The 23982-nt window shown below is 53.0% G+C and overlaps 5 protein-coding genes across 9 annotated transcripts; 2 read left to right on the top strand and 3 right to left on the bottom strand.

The window, feature by feature from the left end:
- Positions 1-468: 468 nt before the first annotated feature.
- LOC148425945 (serrate RNA effector molecule homolog) lies at positions 469-6071 on the bottom strand. The gene is made up of 18 exons (XM_088411145.1): positions 5932-6071; positions 5514-5571; positions 5111-5233; positions 4758-4868; positions 4548-4691; positions 4416-4476; positions 4038-4335; positions 3815-3963; positions 3015-3290; positions 2871-2932; positions 2358-2436; positions 2111-2275; positions 1897-2049; positions 1678-1831; positions 1371-1483; positions 1049-1280; positions 781-976; positions 469-705 (listed from the first exon to the last, which is right to left on the bottom strand). Exons 2-18 carry the CDS (start codon positions 5552-5554, stop codon positions 630-632), a joined length of 2433 nt encoding a protein of 810 aa, XP_088267271.1. The 5' UTR covers positions 5555-5571; positions 5932-6071; the 3' UTR covers positions 469-629.
- Positions 6072-6284: 213 nt separating this feature from the next.
- Positions 6285-10424, top strand: ift46 (intraflagellar transport 46 homolog (Chlamydomonas)). Of its 2 annotated transcripts, none has more exons than XM_088411150.1 (6): positions 6285-6552; positions 7546-7644; positions 7717-8015; positions 8449-8542; positions 8617-8748; positions 9711-10424. In XM_088411150.1, the coding sequence occupies exons 2-6, from the start codon at positions 7549-7551 to the stop codon at positions 10056-10058; spliced, it is 969 nt and encodes a 322-aa protein (XP_088267276.1). In that variant the 5' UTR covers positions 6285-6552; positions 7546-7548; the 3' UTR covers positions 10059-10424. The 2 variants fall into 2 exon arrangements, with proteins under 2 accessions (XP_088267276.1, XP_088267275.1); XM_088411149.1 differs by having other exon boundaries at positions 6286-6552; positions 7543-7644.
- Positions 10425-10663: 239 nt separating this feature from the next.
- LOC148425943 (RPA-related protein RADX-like) lies at positions 10664-17305 on the top strand. 3 transcript variants are annotated; one of them, XM_088409498.1, is made up of 19 exons: positions 10664-10740; positions 11691-11793; positions 11859-12033; positions 12475-12569; positions 12641-12751; positions 13509-13678; positions 13753-13909; positions 14093-14201; positions 14267-14355; positions 14424-14540; positions 14618-14713; positions 14782-14943; positions 15109-15233; positions 15329-15462; positions 15539-15586; positions 15662-15705; positions 16217-16486; positions 16887-16992; positions 17065-17305. In XM_088409498.1, the coding sequence occupies exons 1-19, from the start codon at positions 10678-10680 to the stop codon at positions 17132-17134; spliced, it is 2244 nt and encodes a 747-aa protein (XP_088265624.1). In that variant the 5' UTR covers positions 10664-10677; the 3' UTR covers positions 17135-17305. The 3 variants fall into 3 exon arrangements, with proteins under 3 accessions (XP_088265624.1, XP_088265623.1, XP_088265625.1); XM_088409497.1 differs by having other exon boundaries at positions 16843-16992; XM_088409499.1 differs by lacking the exons at positions 13509-13678; positions 13753-13909 and having other exon boundaries at positions 16843-16992.
- Positions 17268-20556, bottom strand: asgr1a (asialoglycoprotein receptor 1a). Of its 2 annotated transcripts, none has more exons than XM_088409502.1 (7): positions 20387-20556; positions 19566-19673; positions 19396-19485; positions 19256-19321; positions 18731-18823; positions 17565-17835; positions 17268-17486 (listed from the first exon to the last, which is right to left on the bottom strand). In XM_088409502.1, the coding sequence occupies exons 1-7, from the start codon at positions 20442-20444 to the stop codon at positions 17339-17341; spliced, it is 834 nt and encodes a 277-aa protein (XP_088265628.1). In that variant the 5' UTR covers positions 20445-20556; the 3' UTR covers positions 17268-17338. The 2 variants fall into 2 exon arrangements, with proteins under 2 accessions (XP_088265628.1, XP_088265627.1); XM_088409501.1 differs by having other exon boundaries at positions 20372-20546.
- A 620-nt stretch (positions 20557-21176) lies between these two features.
- Positions 21177-23469, bottom strand: cyb5d1 (cytochrome b5 domain containing 1). Its single transcript, XM_088409504.1, has 4 exons — positions 22875-23469; positions 22086-22162; positions 21797-22015; positions 21177-21553 (listed from the first exon to the last, which is right to left on the bottom strand). The coding sequence occupies exons 1-4, from the start codon at positions 22996-22998 to the stop codon at positions 21323-21325; spliced, it is 651 nt and encodes a 216-aa protein (XP_088265630.1). The 5' UTR covers positions 22999-23469; the 3' UTR covers positions 21177-21322.
- Positions 23470-23982: the final 513 nt, after the last annotated feature.

Here is a 23982-nt window from a genome sequence, read left to right as displayed (position 1 = left end):
GTAATGCATCTGATTGTTACCCTTCTGCCGTTTACTAGGCTACACCAGGAAGACTCAAAGAAAGTTGAACCCAAACATGACATGATTCTACTATGCTTTGAACTGAAAATATAGCAATATTAAAAAAAAAGACTCACCCCTTCTTCAACCAAGGAGGAACATTCTATCAACATAATTCAGAATAAAGGCCACTGAGGAAGGCTTAGTGCTGCGTTCGTGGAAGGTGGGCAATCGGAGATATTACGCGGTCAGTACAAATCGGGTTACCTTAACGGCATTTTGAAAAACTACATCAATGTAATAATAAATGAAGGTAGATCGTTTATAATGCCAGTGTTAAATGTTTTGCCGTTCGCAATTTTTTTTTATTATTCACAGTCTATCTTTCCACGGGGGTCGCCATTGTCGGGTGACGTTACATTGAATACTTTTTGGGGTTATATCAAAGTAGCTGACACACACACAAAAAACAGATTATTGTTTTCTTTATTATGACATCATGACTTGCAAAAGTAACCTTGGTCCAGCTGGAAGAAACACACGCACGTGCGCGCGCGCGCGCACACACACACACACACACACACACAGGAGTGCAGAGGAAATGGTGGCAAACAAGCTGGTCTAGTCGTCTAAAAGAAGTCCAGGTCATCCGGGGCGTCCAGGTCTCTGTACTCGATGATGGAGCGCGGGTCTCCTCGCATCCCCCTGCGCGGGCACGAACGCACACGCCGTCTCACGCAAAGCGCACTCTGGCGCGGGCGCCGGCGGCGTTTCCGTCACCTGTTGTTGGGGTGTTTCCCCGGGAAGGCCGGGCTGCCCCTGAAGTTGTCGTAGTGGCCGCGGCCGGCCCCGAACTGGTTGCCGGGGTACGGGGGCCCGGCGGGGAAGGCGGGCAGCAGGGGCCTGATGCCGGGCGGGTATCCCAGAAGGCTTTGCTGTTGCGGCGACTGAGCGGGAAAGCTGGCGGGGGGCGGAGCTAGAGAGGCCGGGAGGGGGCGGCGGAGTCAGGCCGCCGCGTGGGATCGGGGTCTCCTCTCGCGGAGCTTACCTTGAGTTGGGGGCGGCGGGGGCTTGCTCTCGGGCAGCGCCGGTCTCTTTGCGTCCATCAGGTAGTTGTTGAAGTATTCCACTTCCTGTCTGACGGCGTCCACTTTGTCGCCGTGTTTGTTGAGGATGTGTTTGCGCACAAACTCGGGCGCCTTGAACTTCTTGCCGCTCAGGGGGCACAGCCACTTGTCTTTGCTCAGTTCCTGAGTGTTGGCCGCCAGGAACTTCTCCACCTGCGCGCGCCAAAAGAGACGCCGTCCGCACACATGCGCGCCGCGAGGTCGCGCCGCGAGGTCGCGCCGCGCGGCGGCCCGAAGTCTCACCTCCTGTTCCGGGTCCTTCTTCCCCAGGCGCGCCGCCTCGTCCGCGCTCGGCACCTCGGGCGGACTCAGCAGAGGAGCCAGGCGTTCCTCGCACATCTTCAGGTGCTCGCTCACTAGCGCGCCACAACAAAGGACGTCGCGGAAAGTTCAACCGCTTCCGCCATTGCGGTAAAATGAAGCGGAGCCGCCGCCGCGAGGAAAATGCAAAGGCAGCCGCTCGGGGCGCTTTCATCATTCTGCTTGCGCGGCGTTTCTTGACGGCTCGCAACGCGGGAAATCTAAGCTTCCGGGCAAAAACGGCGCGTACCTTCAGTAGCGGTGATCTTGGCCACGGGCAGGGGTCCTCGCACGTGGATCAGCCCGCAGCGATGAGGCATGTGGTCCTCGGCCGGATACTGGCAGAAGTTGTAGTAGTCCAGCGAGTGGACCACGCGCAAGTAGAGCAGTAGCGTGTCCAGCACCTGCGCCGCACACGCGCACTCGCAGCCCGGCACAAAGAATCCAAGAAAATAAAAGCGGCTCCCACCTTGAGCAAGGTCTTGTCCGTCTCGGCGGTAACCTCGGAGGACGCGGCGTCTTTGGCGTCGCCCGCCTCGCCCCCCGTCAGCTCCTCCTCTTCGGCGCTCACCTCCTCGATGAGGTAATCGGTGATGTTCTTCAGCACGGGGTTGCTTTCCGTCTGAGGGGCGCGCGCGCGTGGCTTTAGAGGCAAACGGGAGCAAGGGGCAAGCGGCGCCCACCTGTTCCTGCCACAGCTCCGCCCTCTGGTCCAGCGCGTGCACCAGCCGGGCGGCCAGGCGCACGTCGTTCCTGGCCACGGGCTTGTGCTGGGTCAGCCCGTTGACGCTGCGCACGCGCCGGCACAAGTCGCGGTTGACCACCGGAGACAGCTCGCAGTCCCGCAGCTGCGGGGGGCCCGCCGCGGTTAGGGCCGCGGTTAGGGCCGGACCCGACCGGACGGGAGGGAGGGCGCCGGCGCCAGCTCACCCGAATGTTCTGCAGGTTCCAGCAGGTCTCCTTGATGTTGACGCTGCGGTCGAACGTCAGCCAGCACCGGCGGAAGAACCTGACGCGCGTTTACGTCAAAGGTTTCGCTATTCAAATATCCCGCTCAAAACTCGGACCGATAATCGGGACAAAGACTAAAAAACAGGGATATTTGCTCGGCGAGAGAACAATTAGGGCTACACAGGATTTGCAATTATTCAGCGCCGGCCGTTTTCCACTCCCACACAAAACCAAATCAAGTACAAGCGCATACCCGGAATTGAATGTAAATATTCTTCAAAGTTAGCCACTGGCATTTGGCGAGTTGATTCCTTTTTCGACATTAAGGCTGTGTCGCAGCATACTGTTTTACTCCCTAGAAACATTTGTGAACTATTAGACATACGTCGTTTGGCTTACGATATCGCACACTAAATAAAAGCAGAAAAAAACGCCTGGAAACGGGACACTCAAATTATCGGACAATTGTTTTCATCCGTGCTGTCAACTCACCCCCTCTCGGGCTGGGGGTCCGACAGCGCCACCCGCAGGAAGCCTGTGTACCTGCGACACAGCTGCAAACGCCCGGGCGGTGAGTGCGGATTCCGGGGCGGCGGCGGAAAACGCCGGCGGGGTGGGGGGTGAGGGGGCACTCACCGCAGCGATCTCCTCTTTGGAAGCGTCGGGCGGGACGCTCCTGATGAAGAGGGAGGTGGTGAGGTGCAACGGGCGGGGAACGGCCGGCGACGCGGGCTCCTCCTTCTCGCCGTCCGACTGCGACGAGTCGGAGGCCGAGCCTTCGCCGCTGTCCGCCGACATGCTCCGTTTTCTTTTTCGGCTTTTCTTGGCCACCTCTTCATCTTTCCGCTCCTTGCCGCCGTCCTCCTCCTCGTCCTCCTCCTCGTCTTCCCCGTTCTGCTTGCCGTCCTCATCCTGGCGACGTGTCAAATTATCATTCGTACAGTAAAAGGTTTTGACACTTGGGTATTTATGGTAATCTCAAGTGGAGGAAAAGGAAAAAAAAAACGGCTTCCAGCGCATTCAACATTACGCTGGCGAGGCGTTCCATGACCGCCTTAACTTAAAGCGTTTACAAAGGATGAGATCGATTCTGTTTTGCTGTAGTTTTGACAATATGGCCAAAGGGTTATACGCGGTAACCTAAAAAAGACCAAAATTAAGGGTGCCTTCTATATTTGGGGAATTACGGTAAATCAAAAGGACCTAGAGAAATAACTAATAAAGTCAAAACAAATTCAACTCTTTGGTGTGCAAAATACCAAATTCAATTTATGGACAGAAGAGAAGGAAGGGACCGCTTGCCTATGAGCGCTGACATGCCAAGATTTTGGACGGAGGCCGACATAAGACTACGGTGTTTATTTCGGCTGATATCAAACGTTAGTGTGGAATAATGGAGCGACCCCTAAAGTAAAGGCGCGAAGCGGTATCGTCACCTTGCTCGGAGCCCGACCAGCATCGCCGCCGGCCGGATCCCCGGCCGGACTCGGCGCGGGATCGCCGCCGTTCCCGCCGCCGGCGCGCTCCCCGCCGGGTTCCAGCACCTTCAGGTCCAAGTCGGTGCCACCCTCCATCTTGATGACGGCTGCGCAAAAACCAGAAGGGAAGGCGCGCTGGCCGGCCGGCGCGCCGGCCGCCGCCTCGCGGATGGCGACCCACCTGCGTCCAGCACTTTGATGATGGCGGTGGCGTGCTCCATGTCCAGCGACACGTCCTCCAGCCATTTGTTGTCCCACAGGAAGAGAAAGACGCCCAGGCGGCGTTTGAGCGCAGTCAGGGACTCGGCCTTGCGCGCCGCGATGTCGTCAGGGTGGTACTTGGAGCGGAACCACTCCTGCTCTTTGTGCTGGATGAAAAAGTCCTGCAGCTGCTGGCGCCGGAAGTCCACTTTGTACTGATTGTAGCGCTTGACCGCCTCCGTCTCGTCCACGCTGTCCTCCGTGCTCAGGAGGAAGTCCTGCGTCAGACGCGCTCGGGCTTAGCCTGGCCAAGTTTTCTTTTTTGAATTGGACGCCACTGGGCGCTCACTTAACTCACCTTGAAGCTCCTCATGGTCGGAGGCCCGGGGGGCGGCAGGTCAGGATCCGCCATGGCCAACCTGAAGGAAGGTCAAGGTGCGTCCGTCCGTCAAGGCCTCGAGCGCACCGGGCGGCGTGCCCGCATTCGCACCTGTTTTGCAGCGGGTGAGCTCCCGGATGCATGGGCAGTTGGGGGATGTCGGGGGGCCAGCCCTGCGGCCCCACCCTCGGAAACAGGGCCGCGCCTCCGCCGAAGGGCTGCTCGAAGCGGTACGGCTCCCCCCGGTGGTCGTCCCTGACAAGACCGGGACGCGCTGAGCTTAAAATGGTCAACGTTGGTCTTCGGCGGGCCGCCGCTCACCAGTCTCTCCTCATGCGCTTGTGCTGAGGGCTCATATGTCTCGGCGGAGAAAACCTCTCCCTGCGACCCCGATCGTAGTCCCGTCTTCTTTCTCTGCCGCGCTCCCAGTCCCTGAGTGGGCACACGTTTACGCGTGACGTGACCCATTCTGCCGTATTTTATAGGGGTGTGCCCAAAAAAATCGATTTTCATCAGAATCGGGATCCTCATTTACCACGATTTAAATCAACAGCATTTGTCACCCCCCCCCCCCCAATATGCGGGTTGAAAATGAGAAACAAAAACTGGCCCTGTACTCTGAGAAATACGGCTAGCGAGGCCGACTTGTACTCGGAGAAATACGATAGTTCCACCTGTCGGGCCAGTCATCCCGCCGCCTGTCTTCTCGCTCTCTGGATCTCTCCATGTCACTCCGCTCTCTTCGGAACTTGTCCCGCCGCCTCCTGTCGAATTCATCATCGCTGTCCCCCATTGGTCTGCACACAAACACACACATTCAGTCTTTGATCTCTTGGGACACATTGGCCTCTACTGCTAGTCTGCAAAAAAAAAACAAAAAAAAACTTTGCATCCGTCTTTTAGAATGCTACTTCCTGGTATAATGAAATTGCATATCCTACCTTTGCAATCAATGCAAACGAAAGCTAACTATTTCATCAGATTTCACAGTGAGTAGATACAATTGTGATGAATCATTAGCACTTACGTGTTCATTTGCTCATGTAAGATGTGCTGCGGTTAGTGGTGGCCCAATACCTTTGCGAAGTACTGTGCATTGCATGAAACACTGTCTGCATGCATTCACTGGTTGTTCCTAACACGAGACAAATGTATATAAACATACTAGCCGCAAGATAAACAATCGCTTGTTTTGATGCGTAGGTGCTTAGTGATCACTACTTGCTAATTAAAATATACAGAATTGAATGTAAATTAGCACTTGATCATAATGCAGCTCATCGCCGCAATACAAACTTTCTACTGGCGGCTAGCTAACATCACTAGCTGTTAGCTAGCTGGTAGCTAGTGACGTTAGCCTTCCGATAGCTTCAGCGCGGCTAGTTAGCTCAACTCCCGCCCCCTCCGCTAACGACTGACACTTAAAAGCGTGTTCAACATAACTCTGATGACGTTTTTTGGTCATGTGTTTTTTTGTTATTGACGCATAATTTACCTGAAAATGTTGCGAACGAAAAACAACGAGACCAGCTCACACACACAACAACGGCCCCGCCGCCACAGTGACCAATCACGACGGCCGACTTGGCCCAAGTTGCCCTCTAGTGCCCCGGAGGCACAAAGAAACACTCTTGAGATACGTTTTTGTGTGTGTGTGTGTTTGCGTTGAACAGGCAAAAATGTTTCCTATTCTTCTTATTGTTATTATTTGTGGCTTTTGGTGTGGTTGTTGTCTGGTTTGTCGTTGAGAGAAAGCGTATTTAACGCGCGTATGCACCAGTCCACAAAACGGCGGTAGAGCACGCTTTCTTAATTTGTATTTATCTCGAGACGAAGAAGAACGTCACATCGGGCGAAGAAGAAAACTACACGTCTTCTCTGGTTGCTAGGCTACAAAAGCGTTTGCCGTTGTTATTTTCGTGGGGTTCCTCGGCAAGCTTAGATGGGAATGATTCTTCCCTACATTTTGTTCACATTGTTTTTTTTTCTCTCCCATATTTGTGCGATACGAAGTCACCGCTCCAGGACAACATTGGCTGGAAACCCGTCGTGGAAAATCTCCCTTTGACCACAGGAAGCCGATTTTTCGCTGATGCTAGGTGGCTCATTTTAGCACGTAAGCTATCCCATGACGACAATTAGTGATGTGGGAAATGTTAATGCCTGTTTATGTAAGTCACTACGGAAACTATGAAATTGTAGCGCATATTAAAATTGAACTCAGTCTAAGAATGTAGGGTATAATATGGTAATATTCCACTAACCTGGCCTTAACATCAACTTGGCCTGACTTTGACAGGGTCTTAACATCGTCAAATAAATATATTTCCGTGACATCAACCTTATCCATACATATGGAAATTTACATACATCCCGAGGCCGTTTAGTTAAGAATTTTCATTTTGTGAGGAAAAAAAAAACATTTAGCAGTTATTCAATGCTGCCGATTTCGCAGACTGGAATATGCAGATATGTTACGCGTTGCATGAAATAAAACGCTTCCCTGTTGCGAATTAAAAGCTTTCCTGTATCGATTAGTTCTCAAATCAAAGCCTTTTGTCAACTACAAGTCCCACAATGCATAACGAGACCCTCGCTTTATGGGAGTCAGGCTAAGCACTGAATGAAGTCATTGAAAGGCTTGCTAATATCCTAAATTGTCCGTGTCAGAAATCAGGGAAATTGCATGAACCCCAATATTTCCAGTTTTGAATGGCAGTAAATTAGCCCGACATGGGCTAAATTTGACATCTGTGGGGTGCACCTTGCGACCTCTTGTTTGCAAGCACGTCGTAGGGGCATATTGAAAGTCGACATGTTTTGACAATCTATTCAATATTCCTAGTGTTTCTGTATGCTTTTCTTTTGGTGTCACGGATCAAAAACATCTAAAGGCCCGAGTTGGGTCTAAATTTCCCCCAGGGTTTAAACAAATATGAGCAACAAATGGAATGAAATAATAAAAAATCATAGTTCTACAGTGCAATCGTTATTTTCAGCGTCTTCTTGTTGTCCCAGCGTAAAGAATTTATGTACAACGTGATGCCAAACGTTCATGTATTTATTGTCTCGTTCTTGTTGAATCTCATTGAATCTCGCGTTTTAGCAGTTCATGGAGCGGCCCGACCGTCGACTTGTCAAGAACCAACCGTACGACGAGAGCGTGGAAGTGAGCGACTCTGCGGAAGAGGCGAGCATTCGCGGCCAGGTGACTAGGGTCTTGCTCCTGCCCGCTTCCCGACGCGCCTGAGCCAACGTCACACCATGTGAGTTTTTGCAGGCCGACCTCGGGAGGAACAGGAGGGGACGGGGACGCAGCCTGTTGTCGGGGAACAGCAGCAGTGACGAGATGGACGACGAGCGCGAGCCCCCGAGGGCCAAATCGCCCGTCGGCAGGGGGCCCGGGGTCAGCCCCAACGAGGAGGACGAGGAGGACGAGGAAGAAGAGTCGGAGGAATCGGACGACGACGACGACGACGACGATACCGGCGAGGCTCCCGAGGGCGCGTACGACCCGGCCGACTACGCCAACCTGCCCGTCAGCACCGAGATCAAGGAATTATTCCAGTACATCGTGCGGTGAGTTGTCGAATTCAAATCAAATCTGTACACAATCAGACATAACAATGAGAGTTGACACTTGAATTACCATTTTATTATTAAATAAATCTTGGCAAGAGATTTCCAACGGTCCGGTGAAGGTCTTTGATCTGTCAGGCCGCGCGTTTTATCATTGAGACGGGCACGTCCGGGTCTGAAAAGGAAGCGGGAGTTGGGGCGGGAGTAGATTACAACTCCTGCTCTCATTGGTCGACGGTCACGCCGGGAGCCCATCGCGGGTCTTATAAAAGTACCAATCCCCCTCCTGAAATGACGTTTCAGGAGGGGGATCGGCCTTCCATAAGACACGCGATGGGCTCCCTGCTCCACCGTCGACCAATGAGGGCGGGAGTTGGGACGCGCTGCGGGCTGGGGACTAAGCGAGTGAATTAGTGAGCGTGTTCTGGGCTAGGTACTCGCCTAAGTCCATCGTGCTGGAACACAGCCTGCGCCCCTTCATCCCGGACTTCATCCCGGCCGTGGGCGACATCGACGCCTTCCTCAAAGTAGGTTCCTCCCGCCCGTTTCTCTGGAAGCCCGGTCCAAAGACCGCCGCTCCGTTCCCCCCCGCGACGCTCAGGTTCCCAGGCCCGACGGCAAAGCGGACGGCCTGGGCCTTCTGGTTCTGGACGAGCCCAGCATCAAGCAGTCGGACCCCACGCTCTTGTCGCTCTGGCTGTCCGAGGAAACCAAGCAGCACGCCACCAGCGAGGTACCAAATTCTAGCGACAAAACATCCTTTCGTCACGCTTAAAAACTGCGTTTCTTCTTTAGAACGTCGTTCACCTTTCGGGGCCTTGCTTTTTTGCGGATTAAAACAAACAAAGAATTAACAGCGTGATTGCTTTTTTTTTCTTCTGTGTCTCGATCGCTGAGGAAGAACCTAATCGGCTGGGGAACTGTACGGCATCGAATTGATGTTATTCAAACGGATACGGGGGGAAAAAAATGGGTCCGTTTGGAGATATGCGCTTGTAAGTGGACTCCCCTAATACGGGGGTTGAAAATGAGGGGGGAAAAAAACTCGACTCGTACTCTTGAGAAATCCGGTAGGTCTCAAGGGTCGCCAGCCCGTATGTCTTCAAAGCTTCTTTCTCAAACACACCTGCTTCAAATGATTTCAATCATTATCAAAATCCTGCAAAGGTTGCTGATGAGCTATTCATTTGAATCAGGTGTGTGAAAACATAGAGGATAGCCGCCCCGAGGACTGGACTTTCAGACCTATGATGCAAAAACACATAGTAAAGGGGAAAAAACAAAACAAAACATTCAATAAAACAAAAACCATGGCATAAATCACAGGTGTCAGACTCAAGGCCCGGAGGCCAGAGCCAGCCCGCCGCATCATTTTATGTGGCCCCGCGAAATGCTGATTTATCTTGAAGTTTCCGGCTAAATGAACAACCTTGCAAGTTGCCTTTGACTGCTGTTAGAATAATTCTGTATGGGTGATCCAATATTTGTTTTTGTTTAGTTTTGCAATAAGATGGTAGATTATTAGACATGGATGTTTTCTGTCTGACTTGTTTGCGAAGAACATGTGAGGAAACGACACGTCTCCAAGGGCACAACAAGCATTTTTTGTTCCCAATCTGTCTTTTGAACATTGTATGACTACAATGTGGCCCATTCGTAAACAGAAAAGTAATTCAACCTCTTGGTGCATCCCAGCTGAAGGTGACCAGCGTGTCCAGTCCCCAGTCCAACCCGCGCGCCGTGGACAGCTGGGTGGAGAACATCGGCGCGCTGCACCGCTCCAAGGCGGCGGCCAGCGTGCAATACGCCCGCGCCATGCCCGACATCGACGCCCTCATGCAGGAGTGGCCGCCCGAGGTGGAGGAGATCCTGGGCCGCGTGCGCCTGCCCCCGGCCCGCCTCTCCTGCTCCCTGCCTCAGTACTGCGACATCGTCTGCGCCCTGCTGGACGTCCCCGTCTACTGCAGCCGCATCCAAGCGCTGCACCTGCTCTTCAGCCTCTTCCTGGAGTTCCGGGACTCGCAGCATTTTGCCCGCACTTGACCGGGCCCTCCTCTGCGCCGCCTGCATCCTGCTATTTGTCAGGCCTCCTTTTTCAACTCATTCCTTTAGCGAGGGTGGCCATGGCGCGAGGAGCCTCTTTGCAAAAAAGAGCTCGCCGCCGACGGGCCTGTGATTGCAGAGGAGAATCGTTCAAGCGATTGTTTGAAAATAAAAATACTTGCAGATATTAATTGAATGCTGCATATTGAATTTTAAATCGTTGATGATAGCTATTGCATAATTGTATGGATATATAAACGAACTACGGAACATTCGAGTATGAGTGAGAATGATTGTTCATGACAACATGTAAATAAAGACAAAGCTTTTGTTCATGACATGTAAATAAAGACAAAGCTTTGACAATTTCTTGAAGATTCTATGTTTTTGATGTGTTGGAAATGTATGCATATTTTTATAGGATTTCAGTTTGTATTCGTTCATAAGGACCGATAACGGCTGCAATGTCCATCTAGAAATGATCTAGCCGTCGTATCCCAAAAGTGACATGACCGAGAGGTAGCGCATGCGAATGACTGATTTGTCTCCTCCCACTTGCCGTCGCCAGGGTTGGGCGCATGCGCATTGTTAATGTTGCTTGTCAACACAACTTTGCACAATGGCGGCGCCCGACTGCATCATACGCCGAACTCTGGGGCGGAGCAGAACCTCTACTAACCAGGTTCCAACATAAGTCATATTTGTTGACATTTGTGAAAGTCATAAAGAGACACGAAGGATGCGTAAATATATGCTCAATGCATAAGTTAATGTCGAGAAGGTATCGATCTGTGAGCAATTCTGTACCGGAGTACACAAACATGAATTTGGGTTAGGGTAACCCATTGCATTCAACTAACTGAATGTTTTTTTTTTAATTATGTCTTTTTTATGTCTATCTTCTGTCTATATTATGTTCCTTCATGCCTTCCTTTCTATTTCCTCTCTTCCTTCATTGCTTCGTTCTTCCCTCCTTCCTTTCTTCCTCCCTTCCTCACTCCTCTCCCATCCTTCATTTACATTCCTTCATTTACATGCCTTCCTTCCTTCCGTCCGTCCTTCCTTCCTTCCTTCCTTCCTTCCTTCCTTCCTTCCTTCCTTCCTTCCTTCCTTCCTATCTCTCTTCCTTCACATTCAATCATTTTCCTTCCTTCCTTGATTGATTCACGCACATTCCATCCTTCCCTTTTGCCGTCATATTTCTTCCTTGCTTCTTTCTTTCCTCCTTGATAGCTTTTACCTTGCTTCCGTTCTTCACATTCCTTCCTTCCTTGCTTTCTTGGATCTTTCCTTCACATTCCTTCTTTCCCTCCTTCCTTCCTTTCTCCTTTGGTGTCCTTTGTCGCTGGTCCGTGAGAGAGTATGGAGAGATATAATCAAGGGAAGAGTTGCGCATACGCCGAGGTGCCAATTCCGTAGCGGTACAGGAAGAGAGCAAAGCTAAAACAAAAAGCTCCTATCGTGTGGAGTACGTTTATCTGTCAAAGTGGCCCCGTTGTAGCTTGAAATAGACTCCTTTCGCAGTGTACAAGTGGAAGTTTCTTTTGTTTCGTTTTCTTCTCTCCGCGGCCAGCCCACAAGAAGACTCTTCGCCACCGCCCTGGCCGCCGTGCGACTAACTTGTGTGCTCAGCGCTTTCAGGTGGTCTGCAGGGAGGCGCTCTACCTGTGCGAAATCTTGCGCTACACCAGAGACCTGGGTTCCTCCGTCTACTTCCCGCACACCGTCTTTAACGGTGAGCCCGCCCGCCGTCTCGGGCCCTCTCGCTCACCTCTGACCCCGGGCCGCCGGCGCGTCCAGGCGACGACCTGTACGACGTGACGCTGAGCGACGGCGACTGCCGCCTGCGCCTCACTCTGGATCCCCGCCTCAACGGGCTGGCGGAGAAGCACGTGCTGCGGCGGGGGGTGGCCGTGCGCAACGCCGCCTTTGCCCCCGCCATGACGGGCCTGGCGGACCGCACGGAGGACCACAGGTAGGCCCGAAAAAAACAAAACAAAATCCTGCCCAAACGTTCAAACAACAATAACCTGGAATGGTTTTGAAATTGATATATGATGATATGATATCTGATATGATATACATTATCTTTACATTTGAAACCTGAAAAGTGGCAAAAATGTATCAAAACGTTGAAGGGGGGGGGCTAATCCTTTTGCACCGTTTGACTGTCAACTCGATCTTTGACAATGAATACCTTTAAAACGACATTTTGCTCTCGCTAATATGGTCTGGCTGAGCTAAGTTTGCAAAGGTCACATGACCTATCCCAGAAAACAAGTGAGCCGTGACGCGACTCACGTGATGTCATTTTCATTGGAGTGCAAGTGGAAGGTTGTGTTTTGAAAAGACTTATCTAAGTACAGTAGTTCTCATATGATACGTGGATCAAATGGGCAGTTGTTTTACTGCGCAGCTTCTTGCTGGCGAGCGTGGAGGTGAGCGCGTGGGACGGGAACCCGGACCGGGACTGGGACTCGCTGCCTTGGAGCGGCTCGTCCGACGTGTCGGGTGAGGAAGCCGAAGGCGCCGCCCGCCATTGGAGGCCGAGCCCGCCGTCGGTTGACGTGCGTGCGCCGCAGGTCCTCTGCTGGCCAATCGCAAGCTCTTCCTGCCGCTTTGGAACAACGTGGACTTCCAGGGGGACGCCTGGAGGAAGATGCCGCCCCCTCGCTCGGAGGAAGATGGGCCGGGTGGGTGCAAATCAAGTCGATCAAGGCCATTCAAAAAAAGAGTTATTTTCTTCTTCAAATACCTCAAATATAAGATATGTTTTTAATATATATGTTTTAGGTGCAATCCCTCTTTTTTGCCCTCATTCTGTCCTGGGGGGGCAGGGGATAAAAAATAAATGAAACCTCCATATGTATGGATAGAACTGATGCCACTGAATAATTTGAGTGGTTGAAAGAAAACAAAAGTATTCTTAAATAACTTCGTTACTACCCCTTTAAAAGCATTTACAAAATTTGGAATACAATGAAACGTGTATAGTTTTTCACTAGAACTGCGATTACCCCCCAAATGTGTATGCATTCCAAAATACTTGTTAAGGGTTCTTTTCTTTTTCTACTGTGTCGTATGGAATATTCGAGCAGAGAAATATATACAGTTTGTTTTTGATCTAAAGTCTCTCTCTCTCCCTCATCCATCCTTTGCCTCTGTCCTCCCTCTCCCGCCCATCCTGTCTCTTTCTCTCACTCCCCCCTCTCTTTATTTCTCCCTCTGAGTGCTCGCTCTATTTCTCCCAATGTGTCTGTCTCGCTCCCTCCCCCCTCTCTTTCTGTCTCTCCGTCTCCTCCCCACGATCTCTCTCCCCTCTCTTTCTTTCTGCCTCACTCACTTTGTCCGCCCCCTCTTTCGCTTCCTTCTATTTCCACCTTTCTCGCGCGATTCCCCTCCCTTTGTCTTTCTCGTTGGCCGTCTCTCTTTTTGCGCCTCCCGCTCCAGCCGCAGCGCTCCGTCCCACGGTGACTGTCGAAGGCCTCCGCCGGGCTTTCTTGGCGGGCGAAGCTTGGGTCCGGGGCGCCGTCCGGCGCCGGCTGCTGGTGCGCATCACGGCCAAGTCGCACCTGACGTATTACGGGAGCGCCGACCGCAACTGCGCCCTCCCCTACCAGGTGGACCCGGGCGCCTTCTGGGGGGGGGTCGCGTTTAACGAGGCGCCGGCGTCTGACGCGGGCGGTGCGCGCAGGCGCAGCTGGAGGCGCGCGACCCGTCGGGGAGCGTGTCGCTGGTGCTGTGGAACGGCGCCTGCGTGGACTGGTACCGCCTCCTCAAGCCCGGCGACATCGTCAGCCTCAGCCACTTCCGCGTCAAGCACCAATATTGCTCCCAACGCGACGACATCGGTCCTTCCTTCCTTCCTTCCTTCCTTCCTTCCTTCCTTCCTTCCTTCCTTCCTTTCTTTCTTCTTTCTTTCCTATTTTCCTTTCATTTCTTTATCTTGCTCACCCCTTGTTTTGATTTCAGCTTCTCCCTTCCCTTTTCCTTGCACTTTTTGGCGCGATGACTTTGCGGCGTGTGCCTCGCAGAGATCAGCGTGAACAGCCGCAATCCCGCCGCTCGCCTGGACCTGCTCCCCGAAGCGTCGGTGGCGCCCGACTGCCTGCCGCCCGTGCCCGCCTACGACTTCTGCGACAGGTTAGGCCTCGCCCACGGACCTTCCCTCCATTTGAAATGACCTTTTGCGATCGGCCTCGTCCCAGCGAGGAACTGGCGTCCCGCTCTCACGGCTCCGTGTGCGACGTAGTGGGCCTGCTGACGTTCACGGGGCGCGCCGAGCGCACGAGAAAGGGTGAGGGTGGTCGCCGCGGCGCCGGATGCCCGCAGGCGCCGGCTCCGACCGCAGGCGTTTGCCCCCAGGCTCCGAGCTGTTGGAGTATCGCTGGCTGCGCTTGCGGGACGGACGCAGCTCTCGACCAATCTGGATCCAGCTTTTCTCCACCTCTCAGCCGCAGGTGCACTGCAAGCTCCGCCCATGTAAGCTCAAGGAAAGCGAGGGTTAAGGGAAGGAAGGAAAGTGAATAAGCAGCATGGCCGCTTATGCATGCCCGCAGTGTCGGTGTTGGTGTGTTCCCGCGCCAAGGTGGTCCAGACGGTGACGGGCCTCCGGTACCTGACCAACACGCCGTTCACTCAGCTGCAGCGCTCAGGTAGCAAGCGGGGCTCTTTTGTGACGCGGCGGCGGCGGCGGCGCCGCCTCAACGGCTTCCTTCGGCAGGCAAGCGCAACGGCTGCGGCCGGCTGCCGGCGGCGCGCCGCTTCCTCGACTGGTTCCGGCAGCAGGACGAGGGAGACCTGTTGGGCTCGGCTCTGATCGGCGGATTCTTCCGCTACCCGCCCCCTCCAGTCTCCTTGGAAGCCTACATGAGAAGCGAGCGAGGTCAGCTGACCGACGTTGCCCTCCTTTGTGTGCTTCCTTAATACCTTCATCTTTTTTTCATTCCCTTGCATCCTTCTTTTTCCCGTCATCGGTTGCTTCTTCCGTTCTCGTCTCGCAAACTTCATTCCGCTCCATTCCTTTTTTTCCTCTCTTTGTGTTCCTCAGGTGAGCCCGGTTTCATCCGGGGAACGGAGCTTCTCAGGGAGCTCGAGAAACTTTGTTACAGGGAGCGACGCAGCTTCTGCATCCGGGCGACCGTTACCATGGTTACGTGCTGCCGCAGAGGAGAGGTGAACACACGAATGCACGCGCGCCCATAATTCCTTCTTTGAGTTGTTCCCGCGCTATGATAACGATGCGCCAATAAATCTGAGCAACTGTTCAGGAGGAGCATTGCATCTTTTGGCAAGATGCATCTTGGTCCCTGCCCACCTCGCCAGCCTCGTCGCCCGGGTTTTCGCCAGCTTCAAAAGTCGGCCAGTCCACGCCTCGCACGCCGCCGACTCCTAGCGCCGGCAGGTGACGCCATTTCCCGCCTCGCGTGCCTTCTCCTTGCCGCGCATGGCGTCGGTACCAAGGTATTTGCGCGCCCCAGGTCGTGCAAAAGGAAGCTACCGCTTCACCGGGACACGCCGCAAAAGGGGTGAGGACACGCCGGGCCCTATACTTAAAAATGAGACCTTCTGATTGGCCCGGTGCCATGACCGTGTCCCCGCAGACGCCCGCGTGCGACCGTCCAGCCCGAAGGCATCAACAACACAGGTGCGTCCATCTGGATCTAATGTCACGTGACGTTGACTATTTCGGTGCCACGGACGAGAATTTTCAAAACAGGGGTCCCCAACCTTTTTGATCTCCACGGACCGGTCCGTGCTTGAGATCTTTACTGTGGACAAAATGCGATATCAACAGCCACAGGCGGCGCACAAATGGATGAACTCTTAAACTAAATCCGTTGCAAAACATCGTTATTTCAGATGCGGCCGTTACCAGTCGATCCACGGATCGGTACGGGGCCACGAACCGGCAGTTGGGGACCTCTGATGTGAAATACTTAGGTTGTGTGCCAGGGACAAGAATTCGCTTTTTTTTTTTTTTTAACGAATGGATAGGTGGCCAGCGCCCTCCTTAACATTATGACAATCAAGGACTGTTGTAATGCAGTTAGATACAAACGGGGGTTACCCATACATCCAGGTATCGGCCCGATACCGACGCCAAAGTATTGGTACTTGCTCGGACCCTAGCAAAAAAAAGGCGCGGTCTCGCGCAGCCCTTCTTTTCGAGGCTTCCATGGAGTTCCTCCAAAACACGGACGAGGAGGACGAGGGGGTGGAGAGGGACGAAGGGGACGGGGACAGTTCGTCGTACGCCACCTGCCCCTCGCCGTCGGATTTCCCTCGCGCCGCCGCCGAGACGCTGAGCATGCGCTACGAGCCCGCCCGTGGCAAAAAGCAACTGGCCGCCGCCGCCATGGGGGGGGACGGCCTGAACCGCGGCGCCGTCTTCGCCTGCGACCGTTACTTCACGCTCAAGCTCAAAGGTGCTTCTCGCCCGTGTCCTTCCTTGCTTGCTTCCTTTCGCTCTTCCTTCATGCTTTCATCCTTTTTCCCCATCTTTCCACTTTCCCGTCATTCTTCCTTCTTTACTTTTTTCTTCCTCCCTTTTCGCCCCTGCGCTTGATTTATTCTTCTTTCCCTCTTTTCTTTCTTCACCTTCCTTTCTTCCTTCCATCCATCCATCTGTTCATCAATCCATCCTCCCTCCCTCCCTGCCTCCCTCCCTCTCTCCCTCCCTCCCTCTTCTCTTCTTCAATTCGATCTTCCTTCTATCCTTCCTTCCTCCCATTCCCCCTTCCTCCCCCGCTTCGCTCGTGACGCGTGACGTTGCCCTCCACAGCTTTGTCGGACGACGCGTGCATCTCCGCCGTCTTCCTCCCTCAGTCGCCGTCTTCCCTCCTCTCGCCACCCTGCCGCTCCCACGGCAACACCTGGGCCTCCATCTTGTCCCACGGGGCCTTCTCGTCTCACGCGCCCCCGCCCTCGCCAGGTGCGTACGCCCGCGCGCTCGCGCCAACGGGCTCTCGGAAAGTGACCCCGCTTCCCGTCCGCTTCCCGCCAGGGGACCTCATCGCCGCCGCCGCCGCCCAGCTGTCCAATCAGAGGCTGGCGTGCTTGCTGGACGCCTGTAATCTGGGCGGAGACTCCACCGAGGTGGTCGTCAGCCGGGCCTTCCCCGCGCCTTGAGGATCCGTACTTGTTTTGACGGATGGTTTTTGTTTTTGATCACGTTTTACGTGTGTTGACAGACAGAAACTTTGGCGCTCGTGTCGCTTTGTTTAATTATTAAAAAGTGTCAGCGAGCGGCGTTTTGGGGACTTGTTTTCCCGGCGCCGTCAGGCGCGCCTCTGGCAGAGGAACTGCAGCCTGCTGGAGCAGTGCAGGTCATTGAGGCGTCCGTCCGTGTGCACGTGAGCGCAGTCCTCATCTCCGGGCCCCAGGCCGTGGTGGGTCCAGCTGTCGGGCTGCCCCGGCCGCCAGTGCCTGAGGCCAAAGGGGGCCCCCGCCGCCCGTAAGCGGGTATCGGGGGATTCGGCGGCGAGGACGGAGGAGGCGGCCCACCTGCGGTTCATGACGTAAGGCGTCCGGTTGACCCACTCCCACGATCCCGTCCTCTCGTCCGTCAGGCCCACCCAGAAGAAGTGGCCCGAGGAGCGGCTGCGCACAAAGTCCCACTCCTCGTCCGACAGGATGATGGCCAGGTGCGACTCGTGGCCGTTGCACCAGTCGCGGGCGTCGTGCCAGGACAGCAGCGAGGTGCTGAACAGGTAACAGCTGGAGCCGAACTTCTGCCAGTCCAGGGGACAGCAGCCGCCGCCTTTGGCCGTGGAACCTTCGGAGCGCAGGCTTGGCTAGCCAACTAACGCTCGCGCTCGCTGATAAACACGTTCACTAGTCCGGCCGGCCGACTGACTCAAATGATTCGTTCGCTCACACTCTAACCTGTCGGTCTAATTCACCCGTTGATTCGTTATCGTTTCACTTGGCGGCTAACTGATAACTACCTCGCACTCCCTCGTGAGCTAAATTGCTCCCTTTTTGATCTATTAACTTGCTCACTCACTCATTGGTGCGCTAACCTGCTTTTCTAACGAGCCGACCAACTCACTCCATTAACTCGCCGACCGATTAACTCGACCGCTGCCTCATTAATTCACCAAACTGAAAGTGTCGCTCACTTGCCTACGGATTCATTAGCATTTCACTCGGCGTCTTACTCTTCTGGCTAGCTAACTCATTTACTCACTCACTTATTGATTTCGTAACTTGCTACGTCAATCCCATCAATGCGCTCCTTCGGCAAATTCAATTAATGATTGATTCGCTCGCTGTCTAATTCACTCATCGGTTCATAAAATCACTGACCAAGCAACTCACTCGGTGACTCATTCATGAACTAACTCACTCGCTAACTCACGCATTCACTGACCTCAACCGTTGACTCGTTCATTGAGCAACTCGCCTAGTAAACATATTTACCACTCGCTCAATGATTCATTCGCCCGTCGACCGACTCGCTCATTGGTTCGTTAACTCGCCGGCCAACTAACTCGGTAGTCTCATTAGCCAACTCGCTCACTGACTCACGCGTAAACATATTTCTCACTCGCCGACCATTGACTCACACATTGAGTAAGCATGTTTCCCACTCACTCGCGCCCTGATTCGTTAGCGGTCGGCCGGACGATTAACTGGACGGCTGGGCGCGCGCGCGTAACGCAGCGTACCGTTGTTGGCGAGGCGTTCCAGGGAGCAGCGGAGAGTGGCCACCGCCCTGCTGACGCTGTCCAAAGTGGACAGCTGCTTCAAGGCCTCCGAGGCTGAAAACCAGCAAAGTCCTCAGCGTGTGATTGCGGTGAGGCTTCGTCAAATATTTTCTTACTCTTAGACTGACGCCTAGTGGAATGCTACTTTGGTGATGGCGCCGGGGGGTCTGTATGGCTGTTACTTTTTGGGGAGGGTGGCGGAACCCCGCTAAGACATGGCGACGAGCTGCCGCGTGTCACTTTGCCCTTCCCGCGTCTTTGCCAGTCGATTCAAACGTCTCGCGACTCCCCCCCGAAAAAGAAACGTAAAGGACACGCGCAAAAAAAGCCGCGCTGCTTCCCTCCCTTCATAATCCTTTCTCCGTCATTCCTTCCTTCTCGTTTCTTTGTTCCTTCTTTCCTTTTCTCAGCGTCCCCCCTTCGCCGCTTCCTTCCCGCAGTCCTTCTGGGACCTGATAACGGCGGACAACCTTTGTCGAGTCTCACCTGAGCGCAGCTCGGCTTTGTTGCTGGCCACCGCGAACTTGAGCCTGTCCAAATCTTTGGCGGCGTCTGCAACGTGGACAAAGGCGTCACAAGGTACCCCGGCGCGCAATGCGCTAAGCGGCCGGTGGGCGGGCGCTTACCTGCGGCCAGTTTCTGGATGCCGTTCAGCGATCGGCTCACGTTGGAAAAACTTTGCTCCGCCGACCACAAGCGACTCGTCATCCTGGAGTCTGCCGCGCACACACATTTCTTTTCTGGCCGTGTAACGCGATATTAGCGAGCTGTGTGTGTATATTTTAGGGGCGCTCACAGCTGGCTCCCAGCGCAATTGTCAGAATCAAGATGGCTGCGGCGGTCGCCGCCGGGAACAAGCGCCGGCCCAGCCTGGACGCGCTCGAGCGAGGGCCGAGAGGCGGATCTGCCGCGTCCAACAAATGTCAGCAAATATACAAGGCAAAAAAGGTACCATCTGCAAGCGGAATGTTTCTGTGGGCGTGGCCGGGGGATGCCACGCCTCCTCGGGGATGATTTTACCCCACGCATTGAAACGTCACTGGCAGGTGGCAACGGCTTGAAAAATTCTGCGTGCGTGTCAAAACGGCAGAAAAATCAGATACCAACAATTGCCCCATCTGCGCACAACACGCACAAACACACTCAGAGGTTGAAACAAGTAATCGATTCGATAATTCAACGATTAAATGAATCCGTGACGATTCTTCCCCACGATACGATACGATACGATGAATTTTGATCACCGCGAATCCTTTGAAAGCATCCAAACTGGCAGAAGTTCAAGTTGTAGTCAATTTTCTTACATAGAAATTCACGCAACGAGCTTACACGCATGCTAAAACATGAAAACATACATACGCCACCCACAATTTACATACATGAGACCTCGCGACATCACACCCCGGAAAAAAACGCCATGTTTTTGGGGGGGCTTTTTTTTCCTTATCCCAATCTTGCCTCTGGCTTTGTCAAAAGCAGGCAGGTCTATGCTGGGATGCTTGTTTGTTTGTTTTTTTAGCAGGGGCGTAGCATACAAATACAAACGGAAGAGCCACACCGCCGTTGACACGACGCACTCGCCATACGCACGGACTCACGCACGCAACAATTTTGTACTTTTGTTCCAAAAGGCGCCGCTGTCCTCGTCGACGTCGTCGCGGTATTCTGTCGTCATGGCGATCGGCTTCTCGGCTTCTTCTCGGTGACGGAGAGGAGCGCGGGGACGGAGAAAGTCGACGTCGGCCGGAGGTGACTGACCGCCGCCGGGTGAACTTCGAACCGGGCCGTTGCCCGTGTGTGTTTTGTGCGCGCGCGCGCTTCTCGCCCATTGAAATTTCCATCACTTTTCCTTGGCTAAAACGAGACTAAAACCGTCATGAATTTTCTTTGAACTAAAACGAAAAATATCAAGGCTGAATGTCGTCAGTTCTTGTCGACCCAAACGAGTTGAAAACGTTATCGGTTTTATGTCATTTTGCCCAGCTAAAACCGGACTGAATGTGATTGGTTCTTGTCGGCTTCAAAAAACGTCATCGGTTTTAATTGACTAAAACTAACGTGGTCATCATTTAAAACTAGACTAAAATGTCATCAGTTTTCGCCCGATGAAATTCCATGGGATTTCCTGTCAAAAAGTGTTTTCATTGACTGCAACTAGACAAACATGTCGTGTTTTCCTTGACCAAAACTTGACCGAAATGTTTTCCTCCACTGAAATTTCTCCTTTTTCAAATTAAATTGCAACCTAAAAGCTTCAAATATATTGTTTTGTTGATTTAAAAACATTTGATAAAATGGCGCTTGCTTTTACAAAATCTCACTGTTTTGCGCCTCGCGCCCATAGAATTTGCTTCGAAATTGGAGCATATATAGCGTGTAAAAAATTGAAACGAGGTGTTATAGAAATTTTCATTTATGCACTATTTAAGGCGCAGCGGATTATAAGTCGCACTGTCAACTTTTGAGAAAATTGAAGGTTCTTATTTGCCCCTCGTCACGCGGACAATACGGCGAACCCGAAACAAAGCGGAGCGTGACGGGGAAAGCCGAAGTTCAGCCCTCGGTGAGGTCGTCGTTAAAGTGCAGGAGGATGGCGGGCGTGAAGAGATCGCAGTCGAGACGCAGCTCCTGGAGCTTGTCGTCGTCGTCGGGGACGTTGTTCTGACTTAGCGTCTTGCTCATGTCCAGGCTGGTGCCGTTGTGCTTCCACGTGTAGCTGCACGCGTGCGAGTTGTACGGCAGGTAGCGCTCCAGGATCTCCTCCAGCGTCTCCTCCGAGCACACCTGCCGCCGCGGGGGGAGTAGCCGTTAGCCTAGCTTAGCGTCGATGGCGGAGGCCAGGCTAAGCGCGCGGAGTAAGACGACGGCTCGTCAAAAAGACGGACCGCGCGTTTCGCACGAGATGAATGCCAAATTCGCATCTTCGACTCAAACCCACAGGATCAGATCCGCGAAGCCGAAGGATCGACGCCAAAACAGGCGTTGGGCTTTTTGGCGGCCATCTTACTCCGTAGAGGCGCGGCTCACCTCCAGCCGCTGCTCCTGCGACGTCAGCGTGTTGATGACGCGTATCCACCTGGTTTTGGCCGACAGCCGTCCCACCTCGTAGCGCCGGTCCTTCCACCAGGCCGGCTCGATGTCGCTGGCCCAGTCGGAACGCGGGCCGGCCGGCGGGATGTGCACGAAGCGACCCCGCGGCGTGTAGTAGCTCACGCAGTCCGTCAGCGGGTGGACGAAGGTCAGCACCTGCGGGCGGGCGGGCGGGTGCGCTTGAGCGCCGAAAGCCGCCGCGCCCCCGGCCGCCTCGTGCACTCACGTCTTCGGTCTCGGGGTCGAACCAGCTGCTGATGTCCTTGCCCGCGAACTCGATGATGGGCAGCATCAAAACGTCGCCTGGGTCAAGTTGTCAGTCGCGTTTTTACTGGGCAAGTTACTTCAAAACTGGGATGCGTTATTTACTACTTATTACTGCCATTCACAACCAAAAGTTTTCAACTCAAACGGAAACGATTCAAACTCGCCACAGTGTAAATTCGTACTCATACGAATTGTTGAACGTGCGCGCGTCTTTTCTTGAACCAAAATTAGGATAAAATCACAATCGTTTAGTCATTTAGATTGTTTTCATCTGCGAAAATAGAGAAAACGGAAATGAAAATGGAAACTGATGACAGTCTAGTAGGTTTAGTCCAAGAAAACTAATGCCGTTTTAATGTCGGAAACTAATGCCACGTTTAGTTTTAGTCGACCGATGTCGACAAAAAACGGACATTTTAGTCTAGTTTTAGTTGATGAAAACCAATCAAATGTCAGTCTAGTTTTAGTTGACCAAGACTGATGACGTTTTACTTTTGCTCTTGTTGTGACTACTGACGACCTTGAACGAAACCTGGGGGAGATCAAAAGAGCCGCCTGCCGGCTATAAACGAACGGGGGCATTTTAGAGTCGATTCACATTTCTTCAACCGGTACAATGGTGTGGCACGTTTCGCACATTGGCATTCTCTAATACCGCGTAAACGCGCAAAAGCTTTCTCTCGTCAAAATCCCCATCGTTTCTCTCCTGATGAATCTTATGATCATCTGGGATGGTGATGCCGCTCACCCTCGTGCTGCTTCACCAGGGGGGTCAGGTCGCACACTCTGCCCAAGTACGACACCCAGAGATCAGCCGCAGTGTTGTGAGCCGACACCTGAGCCGGTGTGAAAAAGCGTGGCCTCTTTGACATTGCGCTCCTCGAATTCAACCATTGAAAAGAGGCAGCTTTTTTCTGTTGTTGTTGGGATCTTGTTGCTAGGCAGCAGTGACAACAAGGGGCGGGACTTCTATCGTGCTTTTTATAACTGCAAAAAAGACCGCGAAGAAGCCACCTGGAAATGGTAAAAAGGGTACATATTCCGACGGTATAATATGTGTTTCAAATATGCCGACGGCCTTTTAGTTTGACAATCAACTCGTTGACAGTTAAAGCGTGTGACGTGGCAAACGAGAACTTTCGGTACCCCCAGGACACGTAAGACAAATAAATAAATAAAATACCGTTTGACTTTCTGTGATTGGCTCGTTGGTCGACACGCCCGATTGGCAAGGAGCCCCGTCAGCCAGAGCTGTCGAGCTTCTTATTGGTCGCCTCTTTTAGGTGGGCGGCAAATCATTTACTTTTGACGTACAGCTATGTATGTTTCTTGTCCGACCAGCAGATGTGTAATTTAATTACCTCATGATGTGTTTTAAAGTTGTTGCAGTATCCTCAAGCGCACATTGACAAGGTGAATGGTGAACCCGTGTGACGTGGCAAATTTGAGTTCCACTTTCGCGAAGTTTCTGTAGCCTAAGGACATTAAAAAAAAAAAATCTTTGCTTTATCGCGATTGGCAGAAAGCCCCGTCAATCAAAGCTTATCACGCTTGTCATTGGTCGCCCCCATGAGAATGGGCGGCCCTCACATTCCGTTGACGTAGACGTACAGCTGTGTTTGTTGTCCAACCAGCAAATATGTATTTTAATTAGGCCACAAAATGTTTTAAAGTTGTTTTAGCATCCTCAAGCGCACACTGACAACGTCAATACTGAACCCGTGTACACATGGCAAATTTGAGGTCCACTTTCGCGAAGTTTCTGTAGCCTGAGGGCAAAAACAACCCGAATCACATTTGTTTCATCTCGATTGGCAAGAAGCCCCGTCAATCAAAGCTATCGCGCTTGTCATTGG

The sequence above is a fragment of the Hippichthys cyanospilos genome, chromosome 3 (genome assembly GCF_059441005.1).
Source record: "Hippichthys cyanospilos isolate Australia breed blue-spotted pipefish chromosome 3, RoL_Hcya_1.0, whole genome shotgun sequence".
Lineage (NCBI taxonomy): Eukaryota > Metazoa > Chordata > Actinopteri > Syngnathiformes > Syngnathidae > Hippichthys > Hippichthys cyanospilos.
Note: the sequence above shows the minus strand (reverse complement) of the source record. Positions and strands in the feature narration are given on the sequence as shown.

What these genes read in the sequence shown, in the direction of transcription:
- cyb5d1 (XM_088409504.1), bottom strand. Translation starts at nt 22,998, where the DNA reads ATGTCAAAGAGGCCACGCTTTTTCACACCGGCTCAGGTGTCGGCTCAC. An exon ending in CCTGGTGAAGCAGCACGAGG is followed by an intron (nt 22,163 to 22,874) that starts GTGAGCGGCATC and finishes AACTTGACCCAG; the next exon opens with GCGACGTTTTGATGCTGCCC. An exon ending in TCGACCCCGAGACCGAAGAC is followed by an intron (nt 22,016 to 22,085) that starts GTGAGTGCACGA and finishes GCCCGCCCGCAG; the next exon opens with GTGCTGACCTTCGTCCACCC.
- LOC148425943 (XM_088409497.1), top strand. Translation starts at nt 10,678, where the DNA reads ATGGCGGCGCCCGACTGCATCATACGCCGAACTCTGGGGCGGAGCAGA. An exon ending in ACTGCGCCCTCCCCTACCAG is followed by an intron (nt 13,679 to 13,752) that starts GTGGACCCGGGC and finishes CGGTGCGCGCAG; the next exon opens with GCGCAGCTGGAGGCGCGCGA. An exon ending in CGCCGAGCGCACGAGAAAGG is followed by an intron (nt 14,356 to 14,423) that starts GTGAGGGTGGTC and finishes GTTTGCCCCCAG; the next exon opens with GCTCCGAGCTGTTGGAGTAT.
- asgr1a (XM_088409501.1), bottom strand. Translation starts at nt 20,444, where the DNA reads ATGACGACAGAATACCGCGACGACGTCGACGAGGACAGCGGCGCCTTT. An exon ending in AATTGCGCTGGGAGCCAGCT is followed by an intron (nt 19,486 to 19,565) that starts GTGAGCGCCCCT and finishes TGTGCGCGGCAG; the next exon opens with ACTCCAGGATGACGAGTCGC. An exon ending in CATCCAGAAACTGGCCGCAG is followed by an intron (nt 19,322 to 19,395) that starts GTAAGCGCCCGC and finishes TCCACGTTGCAG; the next exon opens with ACGCCGCCAAAGATTTGGAC.
- ift46 (XM_088411150.1), top strand. Translation starts at nt 7,549, where the DNA reads ATGGAGCGGCCCGACCGTCGACTTGTCAAGAACCAACCGTACGACGAG. An exon ending in TTATTCCAGTACATCGTGCG is followed by an intron (nt 8,016 to 8,448) that starts GTGAGTTGTCGA and finishes GTTCTGGGCTAG; the next exon opens with GTACTCGCCTAAGTCCATCG. An exon ending in AGCAGCACGCCACCAGCGAG is followed by an intron (nt 8,749 to 9,710) that starts GTACCAAATTCT and finishes GGTGCATCCCAG; the next exon opens with CTGAAGGTGACCAGCGTGTC.
- LOC148425945 (XM_088411145.1), bottom strand. Translation starts at nt 5,554, where the DNA reads ATGCAGACAGTGTTTCATGCAATGCACAGTACTTCGCAAAG. An exon ending in AAGCGCATGAGGAGAGACTG is followed by an intron (nt 4,692 to 4,757) that starts GTGAGCGGCGGC and finishes CGGTCTTGTCAG; the next exon opens with GGACGACCACCGGGGGGAGC. An exon ending in CCCGCCGCCCCCAACTCAAG is followed by an intron (nt 977 to 1,048) that starts GTAAGCTCCGCG and finishes CGGCCTCTCTAG; the next exon opens with CTCCGCCCCCCGCCAGCTTT.